Raw genomic sequence first — 17,287 nt, 5'->3', positions numbered from 1 at the left:
AGCAACAAGTGCCTAATTGGTATATTTGACGTGTCAGGCAATATCTAAATGTACTTCTTTTATAGTGATACAGAAATACACCTAAAATACATGATATATTTAGCCATGCAAATGGTTGAACTTTGTTCACTGTCTGCTGCACTTTTTAATCTCTAAGGCCCCTTGGATGCAAATAAGACAATATAGGCCTAATTAATTATAGACTAAAAGACAAATGTTGTTTAGAAGGGACCTTTGGTGGTCTCTAGTCCAACCCTTTGCTCAAAGCAGCGATAACTTTAAAGTTAGATCGGGCTGCCCCGCTTCCCATCCAGCCAAATTTCAACAATTTCTGAAGAACGAGATTATGCTGTCTCTGAACCATCAGTTTTCAACCAACTTGTAGTCCACCTATCTAGTCCGTATCTTCCCAGTTTGCCTACAAGGATGGGAGACTGTGTCGCACTTTGTGAGAAGGTAAATGACATCCGTCAAGTTAGAATGGCCTCACATTATACATAACTATACTGTCTCATGTCCATGGATTCATTTCTTTTTGTGTTTACATTAGGCTGCTATAAAGGATACTCACCGTATGCTGCTCTTCTTGATGCATTTTTTATCTGGGGGTAAACCGAGGTCACTTGGAAGGTAAATATTTTATATGGAAAATACAACTGTTTGGTATTCTGGTTGGATCCAAAGCTGAATTAATCTTCTTCAGCAGCCTTGTAATGTGAATATTTAAAAATGAACAACCTTATCATATTTAAACAGTTCCCAAGCTTAGAGAAGATTGGGTTTTATATAACTAAGTTCATTTTATTTATATATGCCGTTTTTTTTCATACAGTGAGTGATGTAAGTGCAGCTACAAAAAGATCAAGAGGGAAAGTGTTTGGCTTTTAATATGTTTCACTAAGCTAACATTAAATACTGGTGAAGTTTACTATATTGTACTTTTGTTGAGCTATGAACTGCAGATAGGTCTTTTCCAACACAGTGGAGCATCTCAAGAGATTCTTCAGATTCCAGTGGCAAAAACAAGTTTACTTTATTATATATATAAAAAAAAGGCAGTTCATAGTTGTGAACTATTACATCTGTGTTTATGTACTTTAAAGTTTCTTACATTGACATGTACAATAAATTATTACACAAAAACTGTTTGACCTGAAATTCTGTTTTTTGTATCTGACTATCTTTGCTCACTAATTGACCTTTCCTCTCTCGTCTCACCACTTCAGTAATTCTGAATCTGCACCACTTGCCAGCACTGCAATAAAAAGAAATATGGTACGAAGTCTTGATGCTACTATAAAAGCAGCTGCAAAATCTCTTTGGCTGCCTGAAAGTGTGCCAGATGGAAGTATAATAAATGTCATATTAAGCAAGTCAGATTTGAGGGACTTGTTATGCATCCCGCATATCTAAATGCTAAAACTGAGCCTCGAGTGACTAGATTCAGGAATAAGCTCTTCTGTAGCCTCAGGAATATCTCACAATATCTACAATGCAAAGTGTTTCTAATATTCAGAGCACTCACATTGGTCTGGTTCTTTGCCAAGGCCTGACAGCTTAATGTTGGTACATTTCTCTAGATGAAGGGGCTGTGATAAAGTTCAGCTTCTTATTTTTTTGCCCCTCCCAGGACTTTCAACAGACTTTTTTTTTTTTCAGAAAAATAAAACTACAGCCTATCAGAAATGTAAAGACTATAAGGAATAAGTGTTGCATTAACACCCAAAGCTATTTCCTTAGGCCTCAGTTATCCCATCACAAAACAATTATTTGAGTTAAATTGAAAGGTCATTGACTGTACAACTGGCTGAGGATTTTCCTCCTGTGGAGACAACAAATCCCATCTGGTGATAGGTTGTAAGAACTGGTCCTTTGCTACTGTTTTTCTGTAATGATAGTGAAATATGTCTATGTTAAGTCTCTGAGATTCACAAAATAACCAGTTTTAAGCGTTCTAAAAATAATCTTTATCCCAGAAAAGAACTTAATTTACAAATAAAGGCCTATCAAAAATTATTACAAAATTTGGAAATCCAAGTTGGGATGGAAACTGATATAACTCATGGCATAGATGTCCTCTGACAACAAAACAATAGACTAAAGTATTTCAACTATATTTATGTATTATTAAAGACATACATGCTAAATTGCAGTTAATGTTGCAAAAAAATTGGTCTTCTGTTATACCATAAACGATGGCAGCACAAACCAGACAAGCCAAGTAAAAAAGAAAGAAGATGCAAATGGAACTGCGATGCAAAGAGAGACAAGGGGTTCAAAATCCTGAGGTGTGGTGATATTTCATGGACTTCTAAACTGCGAAGATACATATTAGAGCATCATATTTCATTCTGTACGCCCTGTCTTCTCTTTGGCTAGAGCATACAGTTCTTACCAGACAGAATAAATACTTCTTATCTATGCAATCTCACTTAGCATAGACACAAAAATGTATATTCCTGTGACCCATGCAGTGGAAGGAAGCAGTGATCTAAGTTTCAGTTCTCACCTAAAGATACTGCTGTGCAACAACCTTCATCATAAGCAAAAGACAGGATATTGAACTCAGCAATGTATCAATAAACCTGCACAATACATATGATGCCTATATTCAGTTTCAAAAGGAAATTCCTGCAGTCCTTATACACATGACAATGAAACTCTGCAAGAATTCATGTATGAAGTCCTGAGTTAGACTGCATATAGCTCTCAGCGCTATTGGAAAAGCTATATCAATAAAAATCAGCACCCAAAGAACATGTCAAATAATCACAATATTTTGAAACTCCCTAAGTCACTCAGGCCCTTTACAGCTTACAGTCCTAGAGCTTCTGGAGGGCAAATTCCTTTCTCACCTTTACCTCAAAGCTGTTGTTATCAAGTGGTCTTCTCATATCCTTTGGGAGGGAACATTAAAGGGTTGAGGACCCAGTTCTATCTCATGGCCATCAAAGATAAAAGAAGACATAGGTGTGAGGGAAGATGCTGTGATGAAGATACATCGAATGGCTTCACTATTACACAGGCTGGGACTCTTTTCAGCTCCTTCATCCCTACGAGCAGTTTCTCAGGGGTCCCATTCACTAATTCCTTAAACAACTGAAAGTTTGCTTTCCTCAAATTCAGTGTCCTGACTCTGCTCTTCACCTGGCCCATATCCCTGAAGACTGAGATGTTCATAATATAGGTGTCTATAACTCACCAAGTTACCCTGAGCTCCCTTCAGGGTTGATGGAGAGCAACTCAACCGTTCCCATGCAGTCTACAGCATGAATGCCATTTGCTGTTCCTAATTTACAGCACTAATTTGAAAGAGGTCAGGGAAGAAGTTTAGAGATGATTTTGGAAGGCTGTATTATTATCACCCATGAGATTTCAAGAGTGGCCTTGTTAAAGCTTGAGCCAGCTCAAGGCTTCTCATCTAACTGGGTAGGTTATATTTTATAAGCAAGACTGCATAAAAGAAACATATGACTGGTACAATTATTTTCTCCTCTTAACAGAGGCAGTCTGACTAAAATACAAAAAATGACCTTGGAAGGCCCGTTCCAACCCCAACTATTCTGTGATTCTATTTGGAAGCTGAAGCAGATTTCTATGTCAAGGGAATCGTTAATTATTCAGTTAAGGCCCTCAGGTCTGATAACACCTTATCCATGTTCAGGATATATCAAGATCAGCAGTTTTTTTCTGCATATAGCTCTAAGGAACCACAGCAGATAGTTGACAAACAAACTTGTATTGTATTTGTGACCTCACAAAAAGAAAACACATGATAGAAGCCAGCATTGCTTCCTCAGCTGATAAATTTTCTTAGGAGAAGATTGATTTAACTACATGATTTTTTTTGTAGCACAGAGGGATTATTCTCTATGTGAGTTATTTTGTCTCTTATCAGTGACCCCATAGCAGATTTCCTACCCCCAGAGTTCCTGAAATTGTATCAGATTCACATTAGTACCTTTCATCTTGTAGTTCTGTTTCGATAATAAGTTCAGCGTACTATTGCTTTGGGGGCTGCATTAATTATGAACAGGAATCATCCAGTATTTATCATTGCAGATAGCAGAGAAATCGGAAACTAATGATGATACAGATTAATTAACTACAGGGTGACCTGGATTGCTTAATAGCTTCGCTCCATTTGTAATTTTCTTTTAATGTGGTCAAATGCTAGGTCGTAGTCATAGATCAATGAACATAAGGTGCAGGACTGTCATGTTGGAAGTAATAACCCTAACAAAACCGTACAGGGTTACAGTGGATAACCCATTAAACATTACACTCTTTTTGAATGATTCTTCTATCGGTCTTTCTGTGTTTTAATTAGGTGGGGAAATCAGTTAGAAATAGCAAATTGACTTCCCACTGCATATTCAGCAATAGTAAAACTTATTTTTGGTGTTCATAATTCAAAAAGAATATTGGGAAAACTTTGAAAAGGTTGAGAAAAGATGCACGCAAGTGATTCGGAAAAAGAAAGTTAGAAGTATGAGTTCTATAACCTCTAAAAAATAAATTGGAATTAAATATCTTGAAGTCTGCAATCTTTTAGTAGTAAAGATTCTGTCCAAGCAGCAGACAAACCATAACATGAGCCAGTGGCAAAAAGCTAAGCTGAACAGTTAAACAGAAAATGAGACGCCAAACTTTTAACAGTGACGGTAATTCCTATTGCAGGAACTCCTGGCATCACCCAGGAGTTACAAATTTAATACAGGAATCACTCCAATTCTATGGATGGGGCTAAACAAATTAAACAAGATGATTTTAACAATCCCTTATGACCTTAAAGTTCATTAACATAAATCTCCGAGGCTATGATTGTCTTCTGTCACTTTGAAGAAGTGATCCCTGAACTTCCAGGTTTTCAAGAGTTTCCTTCTTGTAGTCAGTGCTATATAAACATACTTTCCTATATTCTGCATTTGTAATTTCCTCTAAGTAAGTTATTTGAGAACACCAGAAGCCATATAGTCCTGAGCTTTACTACCACAAGAATGCATAAAATCCCCATGAAGACCACACCTCATGTTTCTGACGTTCTTTGTACTTTTTGCAGAAGTCTCTTCTGAACCCTGAACTGAAAACAGACTCGTGAAAGCCTGGAGCCATTTTTATACATATGTATTTCTTTTTTTTTAATTACGTGATCTCTAGTCCACAGAAAAAGTTTGTGGCTGCAATGAAACTATGTCTCATACCTTCAGTTTCAGAGAAACTGTCGTCTACAGTCTCAGGTCCCAGGGAAAACACATTTCTCTCAGTGAAAAATCTACACACAGTCAATACATACAGAGTGACTCATTGTCTGTTTAGATTAAACAGCTCAATAAGAAATCCAGGAGTCCCCTGTGTTGTTTCTGTGCTGTGCAGGCAGCTCCCACAGAGAAAAAACACCACACAGTCTGCAACAAGCTCTGTGCTTACAGTTCACTGAAACTATGACCCGTGATAAAAATAAGACTCTTTATTTAGTTGCAATGATATACTGTCACCTGCTGAGTCACCTGCAGCAAACAGGAGGGAATGGCACCGCTTATCAAAGCACCAGGTCATGACTTCACCGACCTCTGAGGGCAGCCCTGAGGCACCTCAGCTCCTCCGGGCCAACGGCCCCACTGGGAAACCAGCCCGCTGCTGAACGGGATTAAAATAAACTCCCCTTGGGGTCGGGAAGCGGTTCCACCAGTAAAGGTAAGAGATGATGTGAGGAGGGAGGAGAGAGAGGAGGAAAGGACAACGGGGCACACGGTACCTCAGCCTCTGCGTCCCGCCCACCAACGTCCTGCCGCTCTGATTGGTCATTTTCCTCAGAGCGACAGGAGAAGCAGCCAATCAAGACACGCGTTACCTTGAGGGCGGGAGGGCCGCTGTGTGAGGGCGCAGCCCCGCCCCAGCCCGGGCCGGCCCGCGGGGCGGGAGGGAGCGGCCCAGCGGGAAGGAGGCGCCGCAACCCGCGGTGCCGGCGGCCCCTGTGTACCGCCGTACCATGGAGGACGTGCTGCCCCCGGGCCTGCTGGAGATCTGTCTGCTGGTCGGAGTGCCCAGGGAGCGGGTGAGAGCGCTGCTGCAGGTGAGGGGGGGTTCGGTGAGGTGAGGTTCTGTCAGCGCGGGGCTGGGAGTCCCAGCCGGGTCAGCTCCTCCCTGGCCGGGCCTCTCTCCCTCACAGGAATTTGACTAAAACCGAGGGGTTGCCTCGTTGCTGTTACCATCGGAGAGCGCAGAAACACTTGAAAGAAAACTTGTTTTGACGGAAGATCAAAGTAGGGATGATTTTGTAGCAGCGTTAAGTAATTACACTTTTCAAAGGTCTGAGCTTAGATGAAGGATGCAATGTAGCTTTGTATAAGCAGGAACAGCAAAACTCTTGAACAATGCATATCCTTTATTGGATGAAATCCCATTTCCCATCTTCCGTTGGAGATAAAAGCCGAAGATAGAAAAATAAAGCCTGGTAACTTGTATCCTTAGGACAACATGAGGTTTGAATCCCTGTGAGATTAATGCTCTGAATTCAGCACAACCCGGCCAAATCAGACAGAGCAGAAGCTGATCGGTTGGTTTCTGCTTTGAATATGTGGTTTATAATTTGTTTATGACTGTAGCCATGTCCCATATGAGTTAATAATTAAAGTCCTCCTCTTGATTTTACTTTGTTAAAATATTCCGATGGTTTTGTTAGATACCAACGAGTGGGAGTAGCTGCGGTGCCAGCACGTGCCGAACGGCCAAGCTGCTCCCAGGGTTTTTGGGTGTTTTGCTTGAAATTAAATTTGATTGTGTGCTCTAATAGCATTAGATAAAGAAGTCTTTGTTAAATTGGTTGCTGCTTACTCACTCGGGAGACGGCTTTTGCTGATCTCAGCTTCTTAGGTGATATCAGCCAAGTTCAAATTCCACGATCTCATTCACGTATATACATGCAAACTGGGGAAGTAATTGTGCCGTGTTGCCACCAGACTGTTGAAATCGTTGTGTATGTGTTGTTTTGGCATCTACATGAGAAAACCCAAAAGAAGGGGAATTTATCTTTTCCTTCAATCTGCTCAGCTTGGTCTCATTGCTTCCAAAAAATCTGTAGAATAGCAAATAAATTGGCTACAAATAGTAGCAGCCATTCTGATATTCCAATTGCATGGCAGTTTTGAATTATTTCTTTGCTCAAGGTATAAAATGGAGTGTCAGATGCTTGTCAATATTAACTATAGTGGTGCCCCTGGAAGCTGTTACACCCTGGGGATTTCAGTCACTGTCTTAGGACAGGTTAATAGATTTACTCTTCTTGCTGTTCCTTTTGTAGTGCTATTTACAGGAGGAAATGGTGGAATATGTTTTGTGTCTGACTTCAGAGAGGGTAGAAAAAAGAGATCTTATTCACAGGAAAAAATAACATTTCAATGGAAAGTAGTGGACCTCTGATATTTACCGATGAAACAGCTCAGTAAAAATCTTGAGAGTGCTTCAAATCTTGGTCTTGAAACTGTGTTTGTGCACTCTTTATTGCAATACAGGGTAATAAAGTCAATGAAGTCAGTTGGAACATGATATAAACCACTCCCAAAGTAAAAAACTCTTATATGACTGACCTGTTGTCCATGGGGATTCCAGGAAGAAAGATACAGTTTTGCACTGAAGATCATGAAACTGAAGTTTTTGGGCTGTCATCCATCAGTTGTCCTTATTGCCAAGATAATTGTCACCCTAAGATTTGAATTTGAAGAGATCAAAGGCTGCTGTTTGCAGCTAAATGTGTTGGAAGCATGTATTTTGTAAGAATGAGATGTACAATAGTGAAGATTATACAGCATCTTTGACAAGACTTCTTTCCCCCAAGCTATCTTCAGCTATAAAGCTGGATTTTGATATGGCAACTGTGATGTACGAGCTGCCTGCGAGATGCCACAGATCTTCCTATCATCCCAGCACTGGGTTCCGCATCTACCCACCACAGTCAGTGGTGCAGATCTTGTCTCTTCGAGTGTTTGCATCGTGCTTTCTGGCCCTGCTAATGCAGACATAACTACCAAATGACTTTTTGTTTTCTTGTGATGCCCTCCTGTGTGTCAAGTTGTGCAAAAGAAATCAGGTGTGATCAAGTCGAGCATTAGTCAACAGCATGAGGTTCTGGCAGCGAAAAGTAACAGTATAAAGGCTGCATCATGATCCTGAGGGTCCCTTCCAACTGAAATGATTCCATGATTCTATGACCGAAGCTCTCAGGTGAAGGGAAGGGATTATTGCTATTATTGTTATTACTCAACACTCTTGAGGTCACATCTCACTGACATTTGGGTACTGTGATAGCAGGGAACTGCTGACCAGTAAGAGGGCTGGAGGACAAGGGGGAAAGAATCTCCTTCTGATGGGATTTCTGAAACTTGACTGGATGACCCAGAGCAAGGTGGTCTAACTTCAAAATTACCATTGCTTTGAGCAAAGTGTTGCACTAGAACCTCCAGGGGCCACTTCCAACCTCATTTTTCTACAGCTTCATACTTTTCCCTGCCCAATTATTCCTTAAAGAACCTAGTTCTTTCATGACATTCAAAATGAAATTAACTTCTTTAGTGATGGGAAGAGGAGAATGAGATCAAGGAAACACCGAATAGCTGAGATCACACTACAAGCTGTGGTTTCAATACACTGCTTCTTGTTTTTGTCTAAAATAGGGTGGTCATTGTAAAAAGTCTGTCTCTTACCTGTGTCTGATACGGCACTGTTGTTACAGGAACACAATCAGTAAATGGGGATGCAATAAAATCCCTGACTTCTGGAATCTTGCAGGAAAGAAAAGGCATTAATGTTTATAAGAAGCTGTGTATGATGCAAGGACATTTGATAGTAAAAGAGAAGCACTTCAAAAATGAAGAAGTAAGAGTAGAAGCAGAGAATATAAAATGTTTGAAGAATAGTAGAAACAAGTTAGTATTGTTCTGTTGCTTCCTATTCATTCTCATTGAACTGAAAGGGTAAGAAAATACGACTTTGGCCATAGATGTTAATAAGAGCTGACTTGAATGCTGACAACTGAGTCACTGAGTCAGCGACAGTGCTGTTCTGTGGGAAAAAAAAAGTGGTGTTTAATTCCTGTGTTGTAGTTCAAGACATCAAGGACCTGCCATTTCAGAAGCTGTTAGACTGTGAGGCTCTTAAATCACTGGCTGTCATCCAGCGTTTGGTAGCCCTGACATGCCTTCAATGTAAGTCAGGAGTTGCCCTGTCAAAGCAACTTTGTATGAAAACCTCTGCAGGGCAAATCTGCCAAGTTAAGATTGCTGGTGTTTGAGTAGGTCTGTGCTTTATTTTTTGCAGAACAGCCTCAGGGCTGAGTCTTAATTCTTAATTTCCTTCTGAAATGTTTAGCTACGTGTTATTTTGTGCACGATCATGTTGGATTTATCTGCATTTCCAGTTTCTTCGCTTGAAATGGATCTCAGCTGCCAACTAAGGAAAAGGACACTTGAAGATTTTAGCATGGCAGCATATAGCACTCAGTACCCAATTTATAACATGCTTTTCAAAGTCATTGCTATCTTTTGAATATGCCAGTGAATATTTATCTGAACTTTTATCTTTTCTACTCTAATTTCTTTCTAGTTCAGACTCTGTGTGTTCATTAGAAGACTGTTTTTTCACTTCTTATTTTTATTGAAGTACTTGCAAGCATCTTAGTATAGAATATAGAGCTTAAGATGCAATAACTAATATATCATGAAGGTAAGTATTCTTTCTTATTTTTCCTATGATGCTCAAATGAGAAGAAAACTACTGGTGGACTCATCTACTAGGACAAATTAGCTGAGGCTTTCTGCTCCAAAACTTGGATGGTGGAGGATTTGCTTTAGTGAAGCAATAGAGTTTTGTATGCTGTAGCTATTTTAAAAATTAGGGAAATTGTGAGAGAGGCCTTGGTTCTCAAGGAATATCTTAAATACAAGTAATACCAATGCATCATGTCTGAAGGTAAAAGCAACATATATGCTTCAATGATCTTTGAATCAGCACAAAGTTGAAAACGAAACAGCTTTTCAGCCGCAGTGAGGTTTGCCTTTCCTGTTTCCAAATATCCGTTGACCAAACAAAGCTTTTACTTACTGTTTTGACCTTACAGGAAGAACTATAATTGCAGTGAAGTAATTGAAAATGCAGCTGCTTGTCTTTACTATGTGGTCAAGAATACAAAGAGTGCTCCCAAGTACAAGGAAATGTCCTTTTCTGATGACTTCCTCCACAAGTTTTTCATAGCGGGGCACCGAGGGCTTTCAGTGCAGTAGTACTTTTACAAAGCTGCCTACTAAAAAATGCTGTAATTTCGTACATGCTCTTGGGATGCCTGTTCCACTTTGTCATCAGTATGTGGAGAAATTTTTATGGCTTCATGTGGTACAATGTCTTAAAATCGTGTTTATTGTAACAGTGTACTTTCTTGATTGCCTTATAAACTTAAAAGTTGTCTTGTGAAAGTTTGTGTGTGTATCTTTTGTTTTCTTTTTTTGTAGCACTTATTCTGAGTTAAAATATAGCTTTTCCTCAAGTTAAACAAAGACTTATCTAGAGAGTTCAGCTGTCTTTCTTTGTTTTTGTGTATTTGTTGCCTGGTTTCTCTTACTGCCAGTGTATATTTTAAGTATGGCTTATGCTTGATCCTGACACTTTGAAGTACGATATATCATATTTGATATGTTAGTTTTCTTGTGCCAAAGGCATAATATTGATATGGTACATTTTGAATGATGAAGAATGATTCTTTGCCTGCTGAAAATGCTGAGAGTATTCCCCTTGCATTAACATAGGTAAAGCAAGAAATTAGAAGGAACTATTTAGGAAGAGGGAAAAATGTATTCTAAACCCACAGTTTTAGGAGTAGAGAAAAAACAGGGCTAAAAATGGTTTGAAATAAATTATCAGGATGAGCATCAATTTAAATTTTGTTTTGTTTTTATAGGGTACTCAAAGAAAACCCAAAAATCTTCCTCCTCTTGATCCAGAAGTTCTTTCTGTGTTTGTGCCTCCATTTATCAGCCGAGATGACTTTCAGGTGACTAACACAAGTGGTAATCACTTGAATAAAAGCAAACGCCGGTCTTTCCGAAAGAAGAAAGAGAGACCAAAGATTGAAAATCTCAAGAGTCTCAATGGGGAGCAGAAAGCACCTGACACCGAAGATATTACAGTTCCGAAGGACATTGATCTTATTGGTTTGCCACAGCTTTGCTTCCCAGGTACAGGAGAACTGTTTTAATATATATCTGTTGATCCATAGTACAGCCATTTTTTTAAATGATCATCTTCTCTATCTCTTTATATTCCACAATATAAAAAAAATAGAGCAGGTCAGTGATGAAAGCAGCTGTTACCTGAATGAGGTGCTCTTACTCTATGGCTATGTTGTTTGTAATGCACCTGAGAACAATAGTAGCTGTTAATTTCTTTTTTTCCTTCCAAAATGATTGAGTACTCTTTCACTTTTCATTTGGTATTAAGATACACCCAAAGTAGTTACTGTTTGCTCCAGGTTTAATTGCAGAAGTTTTAAGATGCATGTTGCTGTTGCAGACCTTATAAATACCTTGAAAGAAAAAAGTGAACAAGCCCCATCTATTTTATTTTGCCACTTAAAATACTCAATAGTTCATATAATATTTTTCTTTCTTTTCTAGTGTGCAGCTTACGGCCTTTGTAACAACTCTAAGATCAAGTGGATGTGTATTTTAATCTCTTAAAATGAGAAATTTCTCTTGAAATTAAGTGGAAATGTGCAGTATTTGTCATGAATTACTTTTCAAGCAGCTGTAATTAAATATGTAGTTAAAAAAAGAGGTTTCTGTCTTCACTGCAGGAGGACTTTCTGTAACTTCTGAATCAAAAGAGGACCACATTCATTTCCTGGTCTTCACAGATGTCTGTGGTAACAGAACATATGGTGTTGTTGCACAGTACTACCAGCCTATGCAAGTATGTTATGCTTTTATTAAAATATATTAAAAGATATAAAATCAAACAAAATCATGTCAGGTTTGATTTATGAAGTGAGTTAACAGATTTTTTTTTTTAGTGTTTGTAGGAATACAGAACAAATCCTACTTTATATTGCCATTGTAAATTAAGTACATTGGAGCTTTATTGTATTAGGAAAAACTGTTACGGATTTCAATTAGGAGTTTTGAACATTTAGGAGCAGACTTTGTCCCTTGGACATGTTTTTGGTGAAGATTGTATCCTGTGTTCTTTCTAAATGTCTTTTGCGCTGAAATTGTTTTTAATGCATATGCTTGTCTTGCGAGCTGATGTTTTTCTGAAGGGCTTAAGGGATATAGGTATCCAAATTCCCTTGAAATTTAGAGGGAATTTGGTATTGTATCTCTAGAGTTCTCAAGAAAATATCAGCTATATATTCATGATTAACATAAACACATTAATCTGTAGTTTTCTTGCAGGATGGCTGTATTTCCCTGAATGGACAGGCCCATTGGGAATCTGTGCAGACTGGGAAGATGCCTGTCTGTTTTGTACCATTTGCTATTTGTGTTATATCCAGATATCCATATTTCAATGCCCTCAAGGATTGTCTCTCTTGGTAAGATTTGCTTTCCTGTCTGTTTCTCCTGGAAATAGCTGTGCAGGTTTTAATACATGAATTTACGTGATGTGGTTGGGATAGCTGCTTAATGCGAAAACAGGCGTTAGCTTTAAATTATGGTAGTGTGAGACTGTGGGAGAGGAAAAGAATGAATGTGATGTGAATGTTACCCAGACAGTAAGTGCAAGTTCTGAATATCAAACAAATTAGTTATGATGTTGTCTTTGTTTTTTTCAAGGTTTTTGGTGAGACTAGAAAATACTAATTTGCAGGGAACAGATTTCTCAAAGATTTTGGTATTTTTTGGAAGAGAGTTCGCTATAATTTTGCCACACTGGTGAAAATCACTTTGAAAACATAAAAACCTTTTCATAATGCACCAAATAAATGTCATAAGAACATGAATGTATGTATTGATAAGCTGTTAATGACACTTCAGCTAAATAATGCAAGTTACTTGAGGTGAGTACAATGGTTACTTGACTGTTGTAGAACTAGGAGAGAAAGTCTTAAGATACTGAGTACTTCAGGGGTTAGAAACACTGCAGTGTAGATGAGTGAAAAGATAAGTGAACATGGGTCTCTCCTGTTATTTAACTTACTTTAGGTTGTGTGTTGCTTTATGGTTAAATTGTTAAAATTTATGCACTTCTATTCTGAAGTGGATTAAAAACTCCTTGCATCGGGGAGCCTGTCTCTGTTGGACGTTCCTGGGTAATCTTCACTTGCAGACCTGTAGTCCAAAGGTAGAAGACGCATTTTTTCACTGAATCCCAGTCAAGCTTTCTAGAGTCAAATTTGAAGTGAGGTGTTTTGCTTTTGCAGGTATTTGCTTCTTACCCGTAAGCTGAAAGATGTTAAGAGTTTTAGGTCAGAACTTGGATCTTCCAGTTTGTCCTGCCAGCGGTCGGTATGCTGAGCAGATGAGTAAGCGAGGGTGTGTGTCCTGGGTACAAGCTGAGGTGCATCACTAGTCCCTAACCTGACTCTGTACCAGGAGAAGACATGAGTTTTCATTTCCATGCCCTGTGCAGCTCTTCTTCTCCATGAACCTTCTGCCTGAGGTTCAACAAGGCCAAGCATAAGATCCTTCAACTGGGTGGCCCCTGGTATCAACCCAAACTGGGGATGAAGTGCTGGAGAGCAGCCCTGCAGAGAAGGACTTGGGTACGCTGGTGGGTGAAAGGCTGGATGTGAGCCGGAGATGTGAACTTGCAGCCCAGAAGCCAATTGTATCCTGGGCTGCATCACAAGGAGCGTGGACAGCAGGTCAGGGAGGTGATTCTGCCCCTCTGCTCTGGTGAGACCCCCTGCAGTGCTGGTCCAGCTCTGGGTCCTCAGCACAGGACAGAAATGGACCTGCTGGAGAGGGGCCAGAGGAGCCACAGAAATGATCAGAGGCTGGAACAGCTCTGCTGGGAGATCAGGCTGAGAGGGTTGGGGTGTTCAGCCTGGTGGAGAGAAGGCTCTGGGGAGACCTTATTGCGGCCTTTCAGTGCTTAAAAGGGGCCTATAAGAAATGTGGGGACATACTTTTTAGCAGGTCTTGTTGTGACAGGACAAGGGGTGATGGTTTTAAAATAAAGGAGGGGAGATTCAGGCCGGACATGAGGAAGAAATTTTTGACACTGAAGGTGGTGAAACACTGGCCCAGGTTTCGCAGAGAGGTGGTAGATGCCCCATCCCTGGAGACATCCCAGGCCAGGCTGGACAGGGCTCTGAGCAACCTGAGCTGGTGAAGATGTCCCTGCTCATGGCAGGGGTGGCACTGGATGAGCTTTGAAGGTCCCTTCCAAAACAAACTATTCTATGATTCTGTGCTGTGGGCTTGGATCTGGTTGGAGCACCAACAGCCTTGCCCTGGTTTAGATGAAGAGGGAGCCCTGGAGGAGCAAAGCAGTGCCTTCTTCTTGGCCAGTTCAGATGTTGCCTCCAAAAAAGCTGTGATATCAAAAATGAGACACTCTGGCAGCCCTTAAGTATGAGCAAACACCACTGACGCTGTTCATGCTACCTCTGCTCAGTCATTTTAAAATTGGTTTAATGCGCACAAGGGACATGATGGAAACTAAGTATTCCCAGGTTAGTATGAAATCAAGATGATCTGTAAAATATTAATAAAAAGGGAATGTTTGTTTCCCTTTCTCCTTTCCTGCCTAGATCACTTTTTCCACTCCTTATGTTTAAGCCAATTACCTCAGCTGTTGTTATTGCAGGAACTGATTCATTGCTGCCTTTTTATAGTCTCAAATCCAAAGTAAACTCTAATCTAACTCTTACAGCTGAATACCTGAGCTGTGGTGCTCTGCTGTTTATATCCAGTCTTGAAAATAGCATTCATTCTTTTTTTATATGCTGTGAACACACTAGTGTTCCACTGGGTGGAAAAGAATATAGGCTCAGCTTTATGGTTATGGTGTTCATCAGTGGTTTATACACTATATTCATCAGTGAGTAATCTCTTTTCTCAAGTGAGACATTTCTGAGCTGGAAGAAGCAGTCAGTTTGCAAACGGATTTTTTTAAATAGCCCACTAAGGGAGAGGTGGGAAAGTGTTCAGGAAAACCAAGGAAAATTCCAGAGATTACAAAAATGTCGCTTCTATTTGTTTAGAGCAGACAGGAACCAGGTGGAGTTAATTCTCTAGAGATAAAAGCTTACACCTCTGTGTGTGTTTTTTAAACATTATAATTAAATGTTTCTGCCTTGATCATGTGTAGTAGGTTTTTGCACCTATTTAAAGCATTAATATCCAAGCTAACTACTATGAATGGCTTTTCCCTGTAAGTTGAGGCTGTACTGGTTATACATCCTGTACTGATATAAATCCTGTACTAGTTTCTAAGGAGAGTTCAGATTTATCAGTAACCTACTATCTAAGCTTTAAGTCATTTGTAAATATATAAATAAATAAAATGAAAAGGAGTTATCAACAGCTCAATAGCCTTCCATGTGAGTAGCATGTGTTGTCCTGGCCATTTAGCAAGGGAATTTCAGACAATAGCACAGCTCTTCTCACTCATTTTTGCTGCTGCATCTGCGTGTAACATGCAAATGTGTGTAACTGGCAGGCGAGGGGTAAGCAAGTGACAAACCTGCATTCCCCACTGTACTGGGAACTCACTGATTAAGTTTCCATGGTATTTTCTGCTGGATTTTATTTATTTATTTAAAGTTCATTATCACTATGTATTTTCCTTGATACTATTTGATAGATAATTGCAGAATGTCTGCCCTACTTTGTTTTTTTTAAGTATTTTACTGTGCCAGAGTATACTTGAGTGGGAGGAAAGGAAGGGGTGGAGAGGTACCATTTTTCCTTATCTTGGTTGCGTTACTGAAATTTTTCCATATGGCATGAAACAACCGCTGGGATGTGTGGCTGTTCTGAATGGAATACAGGCAATTACACTAAAGACCTCAGTGATATATTTTGAGCAGCTGTACAGATGGAGATGTTGCAGCTTTTTGTAGCGCTACAAAACATTGACATAGTTTTCCTGTAAACCAGAAAGGGAGTTATTTTCAGTTTGGGTGCCTTAGGCTGTAATCAGGTGGCTGATGGGTTACAAATCTAATTAAATGTTTTCGTTGACCGAGTGCACTCAGGTAGTAGTGCCTCCTATACTTAACAAATAATAACTTGTTCAGCAGTGCACTTGTATCCTTGGAATGCGTCACTGGTATTTTGCAGGATGTTTCAGCTGCTGAATCATTCTGCAAGTCTGGAGATTTCAAAACACTTGCTGGTGGACCTCAAACCACCTATTTCTAGTGTATAGCCTTTCCCTTGTGAGAACTAGTGAAAAACCACTATTTGTAATCGCTAGTAAGGGCCTGATGTTGAAGTAGCATCTAAAGGAGTTCTGCTTCTATTTGGGAGCGTTTTGCAGCAAGATATTTCATTTTCCTCCAGAATTGTGCTCTCCAGGACCTGCAGTGCACAGGGTTGTTCATAGGTGGGGTGGTACTTGTTTTCGTTCAGGAGAGTCCTCAAAAGTCTGTTATTTTTATAAGCCTTCCCAGATAAAATCCAGGTTCTTAAACTTTTTCAAATGTCACAGAAGAAATCACAGCTAAAAACTGAGACTAAACTGAGATACAAAGGCAACGTCTAAATATAAGTCCATGTAGGTGCTTTGAACAGCCAGGGGAACTTGCAAACTTTCATCATAGTAACGTAGGTCTTTGTATTCTCTGTAATTAATTTTATAACTAATTCACATTACTAGCGTACAGTGCTTCCAAATCCAGAACAATTTGAATGGAATGTGTCTGCCTCTCTCCAAAGCAAGCAGATGTGCATCTAGACTGTTTCACAACTGTTGGATTATCTTACAACATTATTTGAAGAGGTTCAGCTTGAAATTGAGAGGTTTGGGCACTTTGCACAGGTAGTCTTACCTCAATCTATTAAGCTACATGAAAAGTGAAATATTCCTGGCAGTAATCTCTTTCTGGATGAACTCCCACCTTGGATGGATGAATAGACTCCATTCAAACAGTAATAGCTCACAGCACTGAGGCAGTACAAAGGACCTTTCTGAAAAAATCTGTCTGTGGACAGTTAATAGAGGTAATGGAAGGTTTATAAACTCCTTATCTCTCTGCTTTAATGTTTCAGAGATTACTTCATTTATTTCAAGCAGGCGTTTGTAGTGCGGAGCTGTCAGCTGCTGCTACGTTGCATTTTGGGCACAGTGA

General features: G+C 39.7%; 1 protein-coding gene across 1 annotated transcript in view; it reads left to right on the top strand.

Moving 5' to 3' along the window:
• Positions 1-5,992: 5,992 nt before the first annotated feature.
• Positions 5,993-17,287, top strand: part of DENND3 (DENN domain containing 3) — a gene marked incomplete at both ends in the record, with an annotated part of 39,034 nt that continues 27,739 nt past the window's right edge. Inside the window, 4 exons of the mRNA XM_080339272.1 lie at positions 5,993-6,076; positions 10,949-11,225; positions 11,843-11,958; positions 12,441-12,580. Of these exons, the coding sequence (XP_080195398.1) occupies positions 5,993-6,076; positions 10,949-11,225; positions 11,843-11,958; positions 12,441-12,580 (617 nt within the window). The remainder of the gene's footprint in view (positions 6,077-10,948; positions 11,226-11,842; positions 11,959-12,440; positions 12,581-17,287) is intronic.

The sequence above is a fragment of the Nesoenas mayeri genome, assembly GCF_963082525.1.
Source record: "Nesoenas mayeri genome assembly, chromosome: 2".
Taxonomy (NCBI): Eukaryota; Metazoa; Chordata; class Aves; order Columbiformes; family Columbidae; genus Nesoenas; species Nesoenas mayeri.
This window is presented reverse-complemented; position numbering and strand designations above follow the sequence as displayed.